Here is a 17,779-nt window from a genome sequence, read left to right as displayed (position 1 = left end):
TATCTGAAGAAGTGTGCATGCACACGAAAGCTCATACCAATAACAAACTTAGTTGGTCTCTAAGGTGCTACTGGAAGGAATTTTTTAATTTTACGATACGATAATCTTTATTGTCATTGTCCGATAAAAAGGTAAAGGGACCCCTGACCATTAGGTCCAGTCGTGACCGACTCTGGGGTTCCGGCGCTCATCTTGCTTTATTGGCCAAGGGAGCCGGCGTCCAGCTTCTGGGTCATGTGGCCAGCATGACTAAGCCGCTTCTGGCGAACCAGAGCAGCGCACGGAAACGCCGTTTACCTTCCCGCCGGAGTTGGACCTGTTTATTCTACTTGCACTTTGACATGCTTTCAAACTGCTAGGTTGGCAGGAGCAGGGACCGAGCAACGGGAGCTCACTCCGTCACGGGGATTCGAACCGCCGACCTTCTGATCGGCAAGTCCTAGGCTCTGTGGTTTAGCCCACAGCACCACCTGCGTCCCTTTCATTGTCCCATACAGAACAACAAAATTGAAAAAATCTACATCAGAGATTCAAAAACCCACAAGCCTGCTATCCCAACTATCCCAGCCTGGCCAGCCCCTAAAAACTCTGATACCCCCATAATTGAATACAATATACTCCCATAGAGACTCCTTATACTGCGTTTAAAACCAGAATTGCATTTGGGTAGAAACTGTTTCTCAGGCGGCTAGTCCTAGTCTTTATAACCCTGTACCTTCTTCCAGAAGGCAGAAGCTGAAAGAGATCATTTCCGGGGTGCGCACTATCCTGCGCTATCTCTGCTGCTTTCTTATGACACCTGGAAACATAGATTTGATCCAAGGTGGGAAGAGTGCACCCAATTATTCTCTCTGCAGTCTTTACAACCCTGGACAGCATTGTTTTTTTCCCTGACCGTGCAGCTCCCAAACCACACACACAGACCATAAGTTAATACAATCTCAACAGTACAATGGTAAAATGCCATCAACAGGTCCTTTGAGAGATTATTTTTCTGGAGGATTCTCAGAAAATTACAACTACGGCAGACAAACACGGCTACCTACCTGCATCATGTTCAAGACAGTTTTCCCTGGTCAGAATGACAGACGTCCCCGAGGAACCCACAAAAGTGGAGTCCGCGGGCCTATTGATTAGGTGGCTGTTCGGCACCTTGACTGTTGTCTGCCTAATACCAGTTTCTGGAAACGGCAGGAAGGGATATATAATAATAAAAATAATTTATTATTTATACTCCGCCCATCTGGCTGGGTTTCCCAGCCACTCTGGACGGCTCCCAACAGAATATTAAAAAACATGACAAAAGATCAGACATTAAAAACTTCCCTAAACAGGGCTGCCTTCAGATGTCTTCTAAAATACAGTGGTACCTCAGGTTAAGAACTTAATTCGTTCTAGAGGTCCATTCTTAACCTGAAACTGTTCTTAACCTGAGGTACCACTTTAGCTAATGGGGCCTCCCACTGCTGCCACACGATTTCTGTTCTCATCCTGGGGCAAAGTTCTTAACTTGAGGTACTATTTCTGGGTTAGCGGAGTCTGTAACCTTAAGCGTCTGTAACTTGAGGTACCACTGTAGTTATTTATCTCCTTGACATCTGATGGGAGGGCATTCCACAGGGTGGGTGCCACCACCGAGAAGGCCCTCTGCCTGGTTCCCTGTAACTTGGCTTCTCACAGGGAGGGAAGCGCCAGAAGGCCCTCGGCGCTAGACCTCAGTGTCCAGGCTGAACGATGGGGGTGGAGACACTCCTTCAAGTATACAGGACCAAGGCCATTTCCGACTTTAAAGATCAGCACCAGCACTTTGAATTGTGCTCGGAAACGTACTGGGAGACAATGTAGGTCTTTCAGGACTGGTGTTATGTGGTCTCGGCAGCCGCTCCTAGTCACCAGTCTAGCTGCCGCATTGCTTTTGTGAGAGTTGCTCTTGTGCTCAGATCCTGCTTGCTGGTTTCCCACAGAAAACTGTTCAGGCCCTGTGAGAATAGGATGCTGGACTAGGTGACCATTGGCCTGATCCTGCAAGCTCTCCTCATATACTTACAGGCTTATTATATAGATGCATTCCTTCGCCTTAGCTTTACACATGCATGGGAAATCAAGTCCTGTTCCCTGTGAGGTCAGTTAGGCTGAGAGGCTGAAGGCCACCCAGTGAACTTCATGGCTGAGCGAGGATTCGAACCCAGCTCTCTCCTGGGTCCTAGTCCGATACTGTAACCTCCACGGCACACTGGCAGGTGGGGCTGGTTGCCTCCACGCCATTTCTGCCTTTTGCAACTGCTAGTAGCCATTCTGGTCTCCTAAATGTTAGTTGCCTTTAGCTGAGATTCCTGCATTCTCCGGGGCTGGACTAGATTGACTCTGGGGGTCCCTTCCTATGATATACCGAACCCAAAGGGTGCTCATCAATGGTTCCTCTTCATCCTGGAGAAGAGTGACTAGTGGGGTGCCACAGGGTTCTGTCTTGGGCCCGGTCTTATTCAACATCTTTATCAGCGACTTGGATGATGGACTCAAGGGCATCCTGATCAAATTTGCAGATGACACCAAACTGGGAGGGGTGGCTAACACCCCAGAGGACAGGATCACACTTCAAAACGACCTTGACAGATTAGAGAACTGGGCCAAAACAAACAAGATGAATTTTAACAGGGAGAAATGTAAAGTATTGCACTTGGGCAAAAAAAATGAGAGGCACAAATACAAGATGGGGGACACCTGGCTTGAGAGCAGTACATGTGAAAAGGATCTAGGAGTCTTGGTTGACCACAAACTGGACATGAGCCAACAGTGTGACGCGGCAGCTAAAAAAGCCAATGCAATTCTGGGCTGCATCAATAGGAGTATAGCATCTAGATCAAGGGAAGTAATAGTGCCACTGTTTTCTGCTCTGGTCAGACCTCACCTGGAGTACTGTGTCCAGTTCTGGGCACCACAATTCAAGAAGGACACTGACAAACTGGAATGTGTCCAGAGGAGGGCAACCAAAATGGTCAAAGGCCTGGAAACGATGCCTTATGAGGAACGGCTAAGGGAGCTGGGCATGTTTAGCCTGGAGAAGAGGAGGTTAAGGGGTGATATGATAGCCATGTTCAAATATATAAAAGGATGTCACATAGAGGAGGGAGAAAGGTTGTTTTCTGCTGCTCCAGAGAAGCGGACATGGAGCAATGGATCCAAACTACAAGAAAGAAGATTCCACCTAAACATTAGGAAGAACTTCCTGACAGTAAGAGCTGTTCGACAGTGGAATTTGCTGCCAAGGAGTGTGGTGGAGTCTCCTTCTTTGGAGGTCTTTAAGCAGAGGCTTGACAACCATATGTCAGGAGTGCTCTGATGGTGTTTCCTGCTTGGCAGGGGGTTGGACTCGATGGCCCTTGTGGTCTCTTCCAACTCTATGATTCTATGATTCTGTGATTCTACGAAGTCTATGAAATAATATTGCAATGCAGTGCAACGCTCGTTGACCCCGCGGTGCCATTGTGTTTGCTTGCAGCTGCTGGAATACGAGCCCCGGTCTGGGAAGCAGGTTCCTCTGCTGCTGAAGATGAAGAGTAGCCAGCTGGCGCTTAGCAAGGCCATCGAGAGTGGAGACACCGACTTGGGTAAAGCAGAGACGCACTTTCCCTGTCTTGCCTGCCTCCCTGCCTCACCGCGTAGGGCAGTACAGTGGCACCTCTGCAGCTGATGTTTTCATCCCCCAAAAAGTTTTTGATTTGAGTTTCCATTGAAATGAGGCTGCATTTTAATGTTTTAATGTTGTATTTTAATCTTGTTTTTAAGTTGTATTTCAATCAATTGGTTTTTATATCGGTTGTTAGCCGCCCTGAGCCTGGTCTTGGCTGGGGAGGGTGGGGTATAAATTAATTTTATTATTATTATTAGTAGTAGTAGTAGTAGTAGTAGTACCTTGGGTTAAGAACTTAATTCATTCTGGTGGTCCGTTATTAACCTGAAACTGTTCTTAACCTGAGGTACCACTTTAGCTAATGGGGCCTCCTGCTGCCGCCATGCGATTTCTGTTCTCATCCTGCAGTAAAGTTCTTAACCTGAGGTACTATTTCTGGGTTAGCGGAGTCTGTAACCTGAAGCATCTGTAACCTGAGGTACCACTATACCTGTGGCAGGGGACACTTTGTGCTCCTTCCAGGCTAATTAACAATAACAGCAACAGCAACAACAACATATTTTACCCTGCCCATCTGGCCGGACCTCCCCAGCCACTCTGAGCAGCTCCCAACAGAATATTAAAAACACAATAAAACATCAAACATAAAAACTTCCCTAAACAGGGCTGCCTTCAGATGTCTTCTAAAAGTCAGATAGTTGTTTATTTCCTTGACATCTGCTGGGAGGGCGTTCCACAGGGCAGGCGCCACTACCGATAAGGCCCTCTGCCTGGTTCCCTGTAACTTGGCTTCTCACAGTGAGGGAACTGCCAGAAGGCCCTCAGAGCTGGACCTCAGCGTCCGGGCTGAATGATGGGGGTGGAGACGCTCCTTCAGGTATACTGGGCTTTAAGAGGCTTTAAAGGTCAGCAACAACACTTTGAATTGTCCTTGGAAATGTACTGGGAGTCAATGTAGGTCTTTCAGGACCAGTGTTATATGGTCTTGGCGGCCACTCCCAGTCACCAATCTAGCTGCCGTATTCTGGATTAGTTGCAGTTTCCAGGTGACCTTCAAAGGTTTGTCCATCTTTGGTCCTCATCCTGCACCTGTGGCTCCTAGAAGCTGTTGGCATGCGCAGAGAGTCCCTTGGTTAGGTTCTATGAATTGGGTATAATATCGTTCAAGGCGGTCTTTGCTTCAGGGCTCATTGCTCTCCATCTAACCAGCCTCTCTCTTCTTCATTCCCAGTTTACACGGTCGTCTTGCACCTGAAGAATGAGCTGAACCGCGGCGCCTTCTTCATGACTCTGCAGAACCAGCCGGTGGCTTTGAGCCTCTATCGCCAGGTGAAGTTTTGAGGCACACCTGTTGTAGGGGGCGGTGGCATGCGGATGCATTTGCAGGTGTGCCTGGAGGGCTGAATTCGGCTGTGAAACATGTCTCAGGCCCTCCTGCGAGACTAAGGAAAGGGAGAGGTCAGGAAGCAGAGAAGGATCGGTGCCGCAGGTCAGGGGCAGAGCACAGAATTTGCAGGAATTGACAGTGCAGGATTCAACCCCCAGGCTCTGCATTTAAACGTGAGGGCCGGAAGAAGCCTGTGAGGGGCCGGATACGCTGGCCACCCCTGTCGGGTTGCTGATCTAGGAAGAGGTTAATAATAATAATTTATTATATATACTCCACCCATCTGGCTGGGGTTCCCAAGCCACCCTAGGCTGCTTAAAGCATACCTAAAAACATAATAAAAATATTACTGGTCGTCTTAATGTTGAGGATGATAGCAGGAAAAAACATGCAGAGCTACTTTGATTTTCAGAGATTTTTGTTGTTTTAATATTGTAGTGTTTTTTCCTCATCCTTGCCGGACAACTTGAGGCTTCAGCGGCATGGCAGTTTACAAATTTCGACCCACTTTTCATTTTCATAATGAAAATTGGGGTGTAAATTGTTGATGACGATGATAATTGATTAGTGAAAATTGTAAGTCATGACAACGATAAGAGATACAGTGTTGGAACAGCTGGGAAGGAAGAAGAGAAGTCCAGGGATTTAAAAAATAATAATTTTATAAATTGTGTGTGTTGGTTTCTCAATTTGATCCTTCTACATGGTTTTGTATGTGTTGTGGTACTGCAGTGGCCTGAATATAAGCCACACCCAAATATATGCCACACCTTTAAAATTTGGGAGAGAAAAAAAGACAATACCCAAATATAAGCTGCTCCCTCAAAATTCTGCAGGCACTCACAACCATTCCGTTTTACCATATGTCTGTTTCAGCAGCGATATCGTAAAAGCCAATTTTTGTAAGGTCGCAAATTTCATCCGCACTTTAACTTTTCACAGTCAGAATTTGGAAAAAAAAGTGTGGCTTATATTCAGGCCAATATGGTATTTTATGAATTGCAACTTGCAGTTATTATCATTAATCATAGTTTAGAAATTATTTATTGTAATGGTTAAGAGTGAATTTCTGGGGTTTTTTTGCAGATGTTTTGAGAGTTAATTTTACTGTGTACTATTCTAATCGATTATTGAATATTACTACAGTGGTGCCTCGCAAGACGAAATTAATCCGTTCCGCGAGTGTCTTCGTCTAGCGGTTTTTTCGTCTTGCGAAGCAACCCTATTAGCGGCTTAACGGATTAGCGCTATTAGCGGTTTAGCGGCTATTAAAGGCTTATCGGCTTAGCGGATTAGCTGCTAAAAGGCTATTAAATGCTTAGCGGCTTAGAAAAAGGGGGGGGGAAGCGGAAAAAAAATCTCAAGACTCGCAAGACATTTTCGTCTTGCGAAGCAAGCCCATAGGGAAATTCGTCCTGCGAAGCAACTCAAAAACGGAAAACCCTTTCGTCTAGCGGGTTTTCCGTCTTGCGAGGCATTCGTCTTGCGGGGCACCACTGTATATTTGACATAAGTCGTTCCATTTTAAACTTGTGTTTTATTACGACCTGCTGTATTGGATCAGGTGATTATTGTCGGCATTCAGAAGGTCGCTAGGCCAGCTGGCTAGCCTGAGCTGGGTCATCTCCTTCCAGCCGTCCCGCTGCGAAGACCCATCGGCCTCTGCTCCGACGTAAATCAGTGACCCAGGCTTCAAAGCCAGGGCACGCTATATCAGCAGAGCAAAGTGTGCAAACAGAATAGGCGTGAGGCTTGTGGACGCATACTACAACTACGGATTTATTAATCATAAATCAGGACAAAGAAACATGTCGTCTCTCCCTTTTCCTTCTCGGCAAGAGAGTGTCTAAAGCAAAGGCTATACACAAACAGAAGTTCCCAGCAGACTGTGCTGGAATGTAAACAGACATTTGACGCGCAACAGTTCCATGTCTGTAACTAAAGGTGGAATGGAATTTCCCAACATCTATAAGGTGTGAGTTCTTTGTTGTATATTTTGTTGCTGTAAACCGCCTTCTGTAAAGTAGTATAGAAAGGCGGTGTGCTAATTAAAAGTCAAATGAATTGTTGTTGTTTTTAAAAAACCCCCAAAGTGAAACCCCTATAGTTGCTTGAAGAGCCTAGGAATTGAATTTGGAGCTCTTGCACCCGAAAAGATGGTCTCTTCCCAATTGCCACCTTGCTCTGTCTTACTCAGATTGTTTCTCATTGCATCCTCCCACCAACCCTGCGAGACGGGTGCTGGATTCACATATCCATTGCCTTTTAAACTGTGCGTGTTTCTCTTGTTTCTGTTGTGCTTTTATGTGCTTTTTATATTGTAAACCGCCCTGTGACCCTCGGATGAAGGTCGGTATAGGACTTAAAATAAATAGATAGATGATAGATATTTAACCCTTGGCTTGCTCGTCCGCAGTTCTGCAAATACCAAGAGCTAGATACGCTCAAAGACCTCTACAACCAAGACGACGACCACCAGGAGCTGGGCAACTTCCACGTGCGTGCCAGCTATGCCAGCGATAAGGTAAGGAGCTCCCTGGAGACTGGCGGGGAGATAAAAGGGTGTCCAGGGAGGATGGCAAATCTAGATTTAGGAGGTTGCAGCAGGATATATACCGTATTTTCCGGCGTATAAGACGACTTGGCGTAAACAATTACCCCCAACTTTTCCAGTTAAAATATAGAGTTTGGGATATACTCACTGTATAAGACTACCCCTCTTTCAACGCACACCAAATAAGAATTTAAAAAAAACAGTCTCCAGTCCGGCTCAGAAATCCGCTCCCCTTCCCAGTGGCCGGGGGTGCGCTTAATGCTGTTGTTGGTTCCCTGCCTTTGTTGTGAGCCTTTCCTTTCCTTTTACTGCGGGGGCTGCTTGGGCTGAGGCAGCGGCCACGTGTCTAGTTGCTGGGGCAATGCGAGGCCGCCATTTTGGACCATGTGGTCTACTACCAGGAGTGGTTAGGGTCATTCTGTTGCTGGTGATTGGGGGGGGGGCTTCTGGGGCCAATTTTCAAGCATATTTCTGCTTCATCTAGAGAGCTTGGTGTCCTCTTATTTAATTTGCTGTCGTTTTGTCCTTTGGTGAGGAGTTGCTGCAGGAGCTGCTGCTGTAGCCGGCGTATAAGACGCCCCCCGACTTCTGAGAAGATTTTCCTGGATTAAAAAGTAGTCTTATACACCAGAAAATACAGTAGTTGGTGCAGCGTCTCCTCCACGTTTGTGTGGTGCCTGGTGGGCTCAATAAACTGTGCAGAAATGTGCAACCCGAGAACCAGCCGAAAACGCTGCCCCATGCATCCCAACTTTCTGGCCCATAATAAGGCTGCTGTGAGCAACGGGCGGAGTGGGATTCGGGGAGGGAAGTAAGTGTTGAATTTAAGCCAGCGGTTGCCCATGTGAAAAAGAATGAAATGGGGAAATGTGTGCCAATTAAGGAAGCTTGCACACAGTTAACTCGGGTCGCAGGACTCGTTTCTCTGCGCAGAACTGTCTTACATAAATCTTTCAGTCTCCGGAGCTCTGAGACTGCAGGGAAAAGGCAGATTATTCATACAGGTCCAATCCCCATCAAGGAAGCAACAAGTTCCATTATTGTTCCTAGCCCAACTGCTGTATATCCTGGAGCAGACATGGGCCATTTTTCTTAGCCTGTATTAAAACGCGCAAGGGGTTCTTTTTTCTTCCACAGCCGATCGATGGGCGGGTGGCCAGTTTGCAGAACGCAGTGGATGAGTACTACAAAGCCAAGAACGAGTTTGCGGCCAAGGTGAGTGCGTGAAGAAGCATCTGTTCTGTGTCATGACCATCAGAAGAAGCTGCTGCGTCAAGCCACTGGCCCATGTCCAGTCCGGCAACCTGTTTCATAGGGGCTGACCAGATTGCCTGTGGGAAACCAGCTAGAAGGATCTGAGGACAAGAGCTTGAGCACAGCCATCCTGACTAGTAGCCATCAATAGTCCTCTTCTTTTCCCCGTATTTGTCCAGTCCTCTTTCAAAGCTACCTGACTCAGTGGCCACTTTGCCTCCTGTGGCAGGGAGTTCCATAGTTGTTGTTTTTTAAAATTTATTTAATCATTTTTTCAATACAAACAACAACCGCAAAAGACACATACAACAAAAACCATAATAACACTAATAACATAATTTGACAATTCAGATTTGAATACTGATATACCTATGACTACTGGGACGCGGGTGGCGCTGTGGGTTAAACCACAGAGCCTAGGACTTGCTGATCAGAAGGTCGGCGGTTCGAATCCCCGCGACGGGGTGCGCACCGACCCCTCTCGCTCTCCAGGCTTCAGCGAAAGCAACGCGAAGCCTCTGGAGCGCGGCAGGAGTGTTCCCTCTGCGCTTTGGAGGCTTCGCGTTGCTATCGCTGAAGCCAAGGAGCCTGCATTCGCTCTATAGGACGCGCACACACATTTCCCCTTAATTTTTGGAGGGGGAAAAGTGCGTCCTGTAGAGCGAAAAATACGGTAATTCCACTTGCTTCGTATGATTGACTGCTGGCTCTCTCCTGTCGCCCCTGAAGGGAACGCAGCCCCCAAACCGAAAAAGGCCTGGGTGTCCCTTTGTCTGTCCGCCTGAAGCGTCCTCTAAGTCTCCCTCTCTCTTCTCGCCTTCCCTTTCCAGGCCACCGAAGACCAGATCAAGCTCCTCCGCAGCCAGCGGCGCCTCCAGGCCGACTTTGATAAGCCCTACCTGGACGAGTCCCTCCATGACACCGTCTACAACCTCATCCTAGAGGGGAACCACAAGCGAGCGGAACAGTTCTACCGCGACTTCAAGATCCCCGACAAACGGTCAGGGCAGCGTGGGGAGTGGCAGGGAGGGAGCGGGGATCCCCTGGGCTCTCACTTGTGGGGTGCCTCAGGGTTCCGTCCTCTCCCCCATGCTTTTTAATATCTATATGAAGCCGCTAGGAGAGATCATCAGGGGGTTTGGGCTGGGTGTTCATCAGTATGCAGATGATACCCAGCTCTACCTCTCCTTTAAATCAGAACCAGTGAAGGCGGTGAAGGTCCTGTGTGAGTGTCTGGAGGTGGTTGGAGGATGGATGGCGGCTAACAGATTGAGGTTGAATCCTGACAAGACAGAAGTACTGTTTTTGGGGGACAGGGGGCGGGAGGGTGTGGAGGTCTCCCTGGTCTTGAATGGGGTAACTGTGCCCCTGAAGGACCAGGTGCGCAGCCTGGGAGTAATTGTGGACTCACAGCTGTCCATGGAGGCGCAGGTTAATTCTGTGTCTAGGGCGGCTGTCTACCACCTCCGTCTGGTACAAGAGATGAGACCCTATCTGCCTGCGGACTGTCTTGCCAGAGTGGTGAATGCTCTAGTTATCTCCCGCTTGGACTACTGCAATGCGCTCTACGTGGGGCTACCTTTGAAGGTGACCTGGAAACTGCAATTAATCCAGAATGCAGCAGCTAGACTGGTGACTGGGAGTGGCCGCTGGGACCACATAACACCAGTCTTGAGAGATCTGCATTGGCTCCCAGTACATTTCCGAGCACAAGTCAAAGTGTTGGTGTTGACCTTGAAAGCCCTAAACAGCCTCGGTCCAGCAGACCTGAAGGAGCGTCTCCACCCCCATCGTTCAGCCCGGACACTGAGATCCAGCACCGAGGGCCTTCTGGCGGTTCCCTCCCTGCGAGAATTAGGTTACAGGGAACCAGGCAGAGGGCCTTCTCGGTAGTGGCTCCCACCCTGTGGAACGCCCTCCCACCAGATGTCAAGGAAATAAGCAGCTAACTTCTCTTTAAAAGATATCTGAAGGCAGCCCTGTTTAGGGAAGTTTTTAATATTTAATGCTGTATTGTTTTTAACACTAGATTGGAATCTGCCCAGAGTGGCTGGGGAAACTCAGCCAGATGGGCGGCGTATAAATAATAAATTATTATTATTATATCATTATGATCAAGAGTCACACGGGATAGTTAAGTGGGGAAAGCGCCCGGGTCCCCACTCCTCCACCGTACAGCCAAGCCCCATAATCTGGGGCAGGGATTTGGGGAACCGGCCTTCCCCCAGGGCACTCTCTCCAGGCCACGCCCCTTGCTGCCCCCCCCGAGTGTTTTAGCCTGGCTGGGATGGGCCCTTGAATGCTGGCCCCGCCTCCTCCTTGCCTGGGGGGAGGATAGTGCATTATAATAAATAATAATAAATGTTATTTATACCCCGCCCTCCCCGGCCAGAGCCGGGCTCAGGGCGGCTAACACCAGTAAAAACATAATGGGGGGAACCAACTAATTTAAAATACAGGTTAAAACATGCCCTTTTTTTTTGGGATAGCCACGTCTAGTCACATGCAAAAGGAAGGATGCTCCAGCCCAGGAGGAAACAGGAAGTTCCGACTAGCTGGACCAAACATCCCCTTGCATGTCCACTCTAGGAAAACAAGGAATGTTGTACTTGACTGCTACTTATGTATCACATCCCACAGACGGGAGGTCCAACTTTTCTCAGGTCCTTGAGGACCACCCTCCCCCAAATACAGACACACTTTTCTTGGTCTGGCCAGCTTGGCAGTTGTGACGCTGTCCCCTTCTTGCACTGTTAGGTTCTGGTGGCTGAAGATCAGCGCCTTGGCTGAGCAAGGAGACTGGGAAGAGCTGGAGAAGTTCTCCAAGTCCAAGAAGTCCCCCATTGGATACTTGGTAAGGAAGGACGTTGGAGGGGGCAGGAGACTGTCCAGGCTTGGAGCCCGGCCTTGTTCAGTGATTTCCTGGGCACCAGCCTTGGGGGTGCTTATTTGAGATTTCTGCATCGCTGGGGGTTGTGCTAGACAAATGTGGCATTCCCAAAGCAAAGAAAGGATTGGACTCTGATTAATCTTAGTGATAGGTAATTTATTACGGTCGGAGACCAGCTTATAAAACGCATTTGGGGGTACAGTCACAGAAGTAAAACAGACAATTAAAACAATGTACAACAATAAATTTAAAAACAATGTACAACAATAAACTATCCCAGGGAGTTGACCCAGAGTCACCCATGGAACCGAGTTTGGGGATTTTCATGACTGACTATTCTGAGTTGGAAGATGGTCTACGCCTACAGATCTGTACACAAAATCTGGCAACCATCCAGGTCATCTTCTGATCTTTGCCTAACAGAAAAAGGTCAAATATTTGCTTTTCCGGGAGGTCAGCGAGCCTCACCAGTAGGGGATCAATGGTCTTACTACGTGCCTCTTCATAAAAGGGACATCTAAAGAACAAGTGTTCTGGGCTTCCTATCTCTCCCAATGGATAGGCGCAAAGTCTCTGAGCATATGGGACTTTTCTGAAGGCTCCTTCCAGGACCGGCGAGGGAAGAGCCGAGCTTCTGGCGAGTGTAAGGGCCCTTCTTGCATTTCTAGATACGAGAAATGCAAGTATATATCTCTCAATTTCTCCAATCTTATACTTGGGGCACCTTGCGCAGTCCTGTTGTCTCTCAGTGCCTAATATTCTTTGCCTGACTGTATCATCCTCCAAGTCCCCAGATGTGTCTCAAACGCATGGGTTAGATTAGAAGCGGGGATGATGAGAGTGGAGGCTAACATCTGCCTAATATCAATCTACAAATGGCTGACATTGAATCTGCTCCCCCGAGGGATAGCCCCATTGATCCTCTGTGATCAATTCCAGTCAGGCTGGCAGACTGCAGTCCTGAACACCCTCCAGAAACTGGGTTTTGCCCCTCAAGCCCTTCTAAGTCTGGGGTTGGGCCAGGCAAAAGCTACAGTCAGGCAAAAAACCCACAAAAAAATCTTAGTGTATTTTTGGTCTTTGTTGGAAGCCGCCCAGAGTGGCTGGGGAAACCCATCCGGATGGGCGGGGTACAAATAAATTATTATTATTATTATTATTATTATTATTATTATTATTAGAATACACACGAGACTTGACCAGCAAGAGACTGGGAGGGGTGCATATAATAATCGGCCCAGGTTGTTTTATTCACAAAAGAACTTTTTACACAGTGTTCGTAAGAACCAATCAGAGTTCCTCTGAGCATTTGAAAAACCCCCCGTGGGACAAAGTCAGATCAAAATAAATTCTTTTAACTACAAAGACTACTCTGAGCATGCATACATATCTGAGAGTAAATGAAACAGGACTAAAAAGGAGGAATGCATTCAGCAACTCCGGAGGTCATAAACAAGCAATAAACACGGGACGAAGGATGGCAAGGAGATAGGTATCTTTATCACCTTCATGTGAAACTATTTCCAGGCCCCAAGATTAACAAAACCAAGGAAAGGTACATCAAAGTATCTTACTATCTTTATGTACTGAGGATGCCTGATGAAGCAACTGGCCTGTGTTTTTAGAATGCTTATACGTGCCTGTCAGGTGTAGAGAAATCAGAGATGCAGAGGCTTGTGGGATTTGATCAGAAATTATTGACAATGCATCGAACCCAGTCAACGCCGTGCTTTCATAGAGGACACAATGGCTTGATGCATACCGTATTTTTCACTGTATAAGTCGCATTTTTCCCCTCCTAAAAAGTAAGGGGAAATGTTTGTACGTCTTATGGAGCGAATGCAGGCTGCGCAGCTATCCCAGAAGCCAGAACAGCGAGAGGGATCGCTGCGCTCCCTCTTTCTGCTCTAGCTTCTGGCTTAGGGACTGCTCTGTCCCTTCCCCCACCTCCCACAAAAGCCCCCAAGAGCCGCGCAGAGTGTGCGTGCGTGACAGTAACGGGCTGCCCTTCTCCCTCCTTGGGGAAAAGCCTGCAAGAGCCGCACACACGCGGCTCGTGAAAGGGAGCACTGAGCAGAGTCTGGGATGCGTACAGGCTCTGCTCAGCTCTCCCTTTAAATAATTTTTTTCCTTGCATTCCCCATCTAAAAACTAGGTGCGTCTTATGGAGCAAAAATTATGGTATTTTATAATTCCTCATAGTAATCCCATCTGATCACTACAACAAACCCACGGGGTCCCTGACAACTGTATGATTCTGTGAACCTGGAATGCCTAAAGAAAGGATAAAACGATTCAGCCACACGAGAACAGGAACCACTCCCAAAATATAATTACGAACAAGCCTCTTACATCTGGACCTTAGGTATGGCTACAGAGCGACGCGCGACCCTCCAAAGGCTGCATAGAAAAGGAGCATGGCCCTCGGGCCCCCCGCATTTATAGTGCTCGCTTTGGGAAACTTGCATTGTGTTGACACTGTGGGATTTTTTTTGGCAGCCTTTTGTCGAGATCAGCATGAAGCACCACAACCGCCACGAAGCAAAGAAGTACGCCCCCCGCGTTGCCCCAGAGCAGAGGGTGAAAGCCTTCCTTCTGGTAGGGTACGTATCTGGTCTGGTGGGGAATGTCTTTGCCGCATAGCAGTGGGCTTGGCTCACTTGTTCTGGGCACCTTTTGGGCTGGAGGCAGAGAGGAGGGCAACCAAGATGATGATGATGATAATTTATTATTTATACCCCGCCCATCTGGTTGGGTTTCCCCAGCCACTCTGGACGGCTTCCAACAAAATATTAAAATACTATACTCTATTAAACATTAAAAGCTTCCCTAAACAGGGCTGCTTTCAGATGTCTTCTAAAAGTCTGGTAGTTGTTGTTCTCTTTGACATCTGGTGGGAGGGCGTTCCACAGGGCGGGTGCCACTACCGAGGAGGCCCTCTGCCTGGTTCCCTGTAACTTGGCTTCTCGCAGTGAGGGAACCGCCAGAAGGCCTTCAGAGCTGGACCTCAGTCTCTGGGCTGAACGATGGGGGTGGAGACGCTCCTACAGGGCCAGAGCCGTTTAGGGTTTTAAAGGTCAGCACCAACACTCAGAATTGTGCTTGGAAACATATTGGGAGCCAGTGTAGATCCTTTAGGACCAGTGTTACATGATCTCACCCTTAGTGCCCACTACCCTATAAAAATCATTATTCAGAAGAGTAGTTTGCGCAGCCCCCTAAGGAAGATAATAAAATTCTACACAGTAACAATTTAACTGCACGCTCATCCAGATCCAACTGAAACTGTTAAGTTTAGTCAAATCAACAAAATGGATGAAGTTGAGTCAGCAATAACAGCTTTTCAAAGTCTGATAGTCATTTACACCCACAGTGCCCCTTTGCCACCGCACCCTTGCTTCTGAGTGAGCAGCCCAGGCCATCCCCTCCCGGGGTACAGAATCACCCAATTTGGGAACCTCTGGTTTAAATTAGGATTTTAGTGCCTGCCTTTTTAATGTGGATTTTCTAAGCTGCTTGATGGAGCGTTTTTCTTGGAAAGAGCACAGGCTATGAACTCTGCTGAAATAAATAAGCAAATGAATTTTAAAACTTGCATTTCCGTTTGTTTTAGCAGGCATTTCCTCCCTGCCCTCTCCTTGTTTGTTTGTTTACTTATTCTCTGCCCGTTTTTCATGGCAGGGACTTGAGCCAGGCTTCCGAAGCCGCCATTGAACGGAAGAACGAGGCAGAGATGAACCTCATCCTCTCAAAGTGCACGGCGGCCGCAGACGCTTCTGTCGTTGCCAAGATCAACCTCGCCAAAGCTCAGCTTGGAAAGAAGTAGGGGGCTCCCCCCCCCTTCTCTGCCCCGCCCCCCACCTTGCAGCTCCCTACTGACTGAAGGAGTGGGGTTGGGGGGTCAGTTTTGGACATCCCCTGTGCTGGGGGCATCAGCCGAGCTCTGGTGCAGAAGCACCATCCAGTGTTAGCCTTTTGCAAGGAGAAGAGAGCCAAGCTCCTTGCGTTGGCCGTGGGTGAGTTTTCAGACGCACAAGGCAATTTCCTCCTTCCTTTCTTCCTCTGGATTTGATGCTCCTGGATTCCAGTTGGTTTGGGCAAGAGGAGTCGCACGTGCGAACGAGGAATCCCAAACCCTCTCTTCCCAACCTTCCTTATCAAATGCTTTTTCAGTTGCGCTCTGCAAAACAGCAGGCTCATGGGCTTCTCTCTTGGGCTGTTTGTTTAAGAGGGGGAATGAATCCGTTTTTGGAAAGGAAGTTTGCTTGCCCGGATCCTGAACTGCCTCTCTCTCTCTGTGTGGATGTGGTCTTGGAGGTCGCAGCCCAAGAGTTCGTCGCCGGTACTGCCTGCATAACCATAATGCCATCTTCGTTTTATTTAATCCCCTTGTGAATTTGTAAAGTGGGAAGAATCTTGAGGGGACAAAAGGATCGTAGAAATAAACAATAGCTGCTCACATCGTAGTGTCATTTGCTTCTTCCCTTCTCAAGCGGTGCTCTGATCCTGCCCGCTCCCCGCCCGCGTTTATGGTATTTTAGGTAAACTGGGATAATTCTGTGGACTGTTTTATTATTATTGATTATCCTCCACAATGGCTCGGCTCTGCCCTGCCTCCAGGGTCAGAGGCGGCAATGGAAACCGCAGGAGGGGAGAGACATGGCTTGTGGTCGAATCCTGCTTGCAGGCTTCCCACAAACATCTGGCTGGCCACTGTGACAACAGGATGCCATTGGCCTGATCCTGCAGGCTCTCCTTATGTTACGCTTGCAGTCCACCAGCCCCACCCGCCTCTCCCCACGAGGATACTGGATGCACTGCTCCACGTCCCCAGCCACAAGGAGGCGCCAATCCCACGCCATCACCCCGGCGCAGAATTTGCTTCGGAAATGGGTACAGTGTTAAGAGACAAAGGGGGTTTCTCTCCCCCCCCGCCATTGAGTGTTACAAAAATAATAAAATAAAATAAAATTGGGGGGCTGGTCCCGCAGATGGCACACCTGCTTCCAACTCTGGTTGGCATCTGTCTCGGCAGCGGGGGTGTCAACTGGAATAAAATATTGAGGGGGGCAGGAAAGCAACACCCATCATAATACAAGACATGGCACATGCAAACTATTTGAATGACAATGCCCATCAACTTGGGAAGGGGGGGAAAAAATATTTTATTGGGGGGTGGCTGAAGGGACCCCGGCCACTAGGAGTTGGCGGTGTTAACGGATAAATCTGAGGGCTCTCTTGGACAAAAAACAAGGACACCAGCCAGGAATACCAGAGCAAAGCAGCAGCCAGTAGGCTTGGTCTTTATTGAAGGCTGTCGCGACAGGACTCCCACCTGCCACCAGGTGGAACAAGATGGAAGCCCCGAACAAAAGAGAACCCAAACTTTTATTAGCTGCTAATCCCCATGTTACACCCCCCCCCAAACTACATCACTCATACATCATGAAAGGGGAGGTCTGGTGGCAGGAATCTGAGCATCCTGGACCCTGCCCCATGGTTCTCCTTGCCCTCCACCAAACACCCATCAAGTGTAACAAAAGAGATATTTACATTTCCCTGTTTCCCAGCCAAGTGAATCACACCCTTTTGTCTTCACCTGGGTTTGTTATTTCTGGAATGGCTACCTGTCTGGCACTCAGGTATCAGGATGCCAGGGATTATCACTCAGGCAGAGGGGCTGCTGAGGAGCTGAGCTCACATGTCTATATGAATTTCTGAAGTTTTCCCAGTGAGCCAGTACATAGGTACATTTATCAGTGAATTCTTACATTTGGTATAGTGCAGCAGAGGCCCTTTGAATAAACTGTGATGAAGTGTTTTGTGGGGACAAATCACAAAAGTCACAAAAGTGATTGTGCTGGTAGTGGGCTGCATGTGCATGATATCTGCTGGAGGGGCAACTCCCCTCCCAACCTATACATAAATTCCTGCAACAGCGGCTATGGATCGGGAGACAATGGAGGGACTGCGCATTTAAGGATGAAGCACTGCGGTTGTCTGCAAGGGCTTCCCACGCGGCGGGGTAGATTCTGACAGCCTGCATGTCTCTTTTGCAGGCAG

General features: G+C 48.3%; 1 protein-coding gene across 1 annotated transcript; it reads left to right on the top strand.

Annotated features, from left to right (window-relative positions):
• Positions 1–3,451: 3,451 nt before the first annotated feature.
• LOC308485425 (vacuolar protein sorting-associated protein 16 homolog) lies at positions 3,452–16,177 on the top strand (the record flags this gene model as incomplete). Its single annotated transcript, XM_081021308.1, has 8 exons — positions 3,452–3,608; positions 4,863–4,960; positions 7,435–7,542; positions 8,710–8,787; positions 9,657–9,826; positions 11,584–11,680; positions 14,216–14,319; positions 15,398–16,177. Coding segments are annotated over 8 exons (957 nt in total), but the record flags the coding sequence as incomplete, so codon positions are not given.
• Between the last annotated feature and the right edge of the window lie 1,602 nt (positions 16,178–17,779).

The sequence above is a fragment of the Podarcis pityusensis genome, assembly GCF_964106645.2.
Source record: "Podarcis pityusensis genome assembly, chromosome: 9".
Classification (NCBI taxonomy): domain Eukaryota; kingdom Metazoa; phylum Chordata; class Lepidosauria; order Squamata; family Lacertidae; genus Podarcis; species Podarcis pityusensis.
The sequence above is the reverse complement of the archived record's forward strand: the minus strand, read 5'-3'. Positions and strand labels throughout refer to the sequence as shown.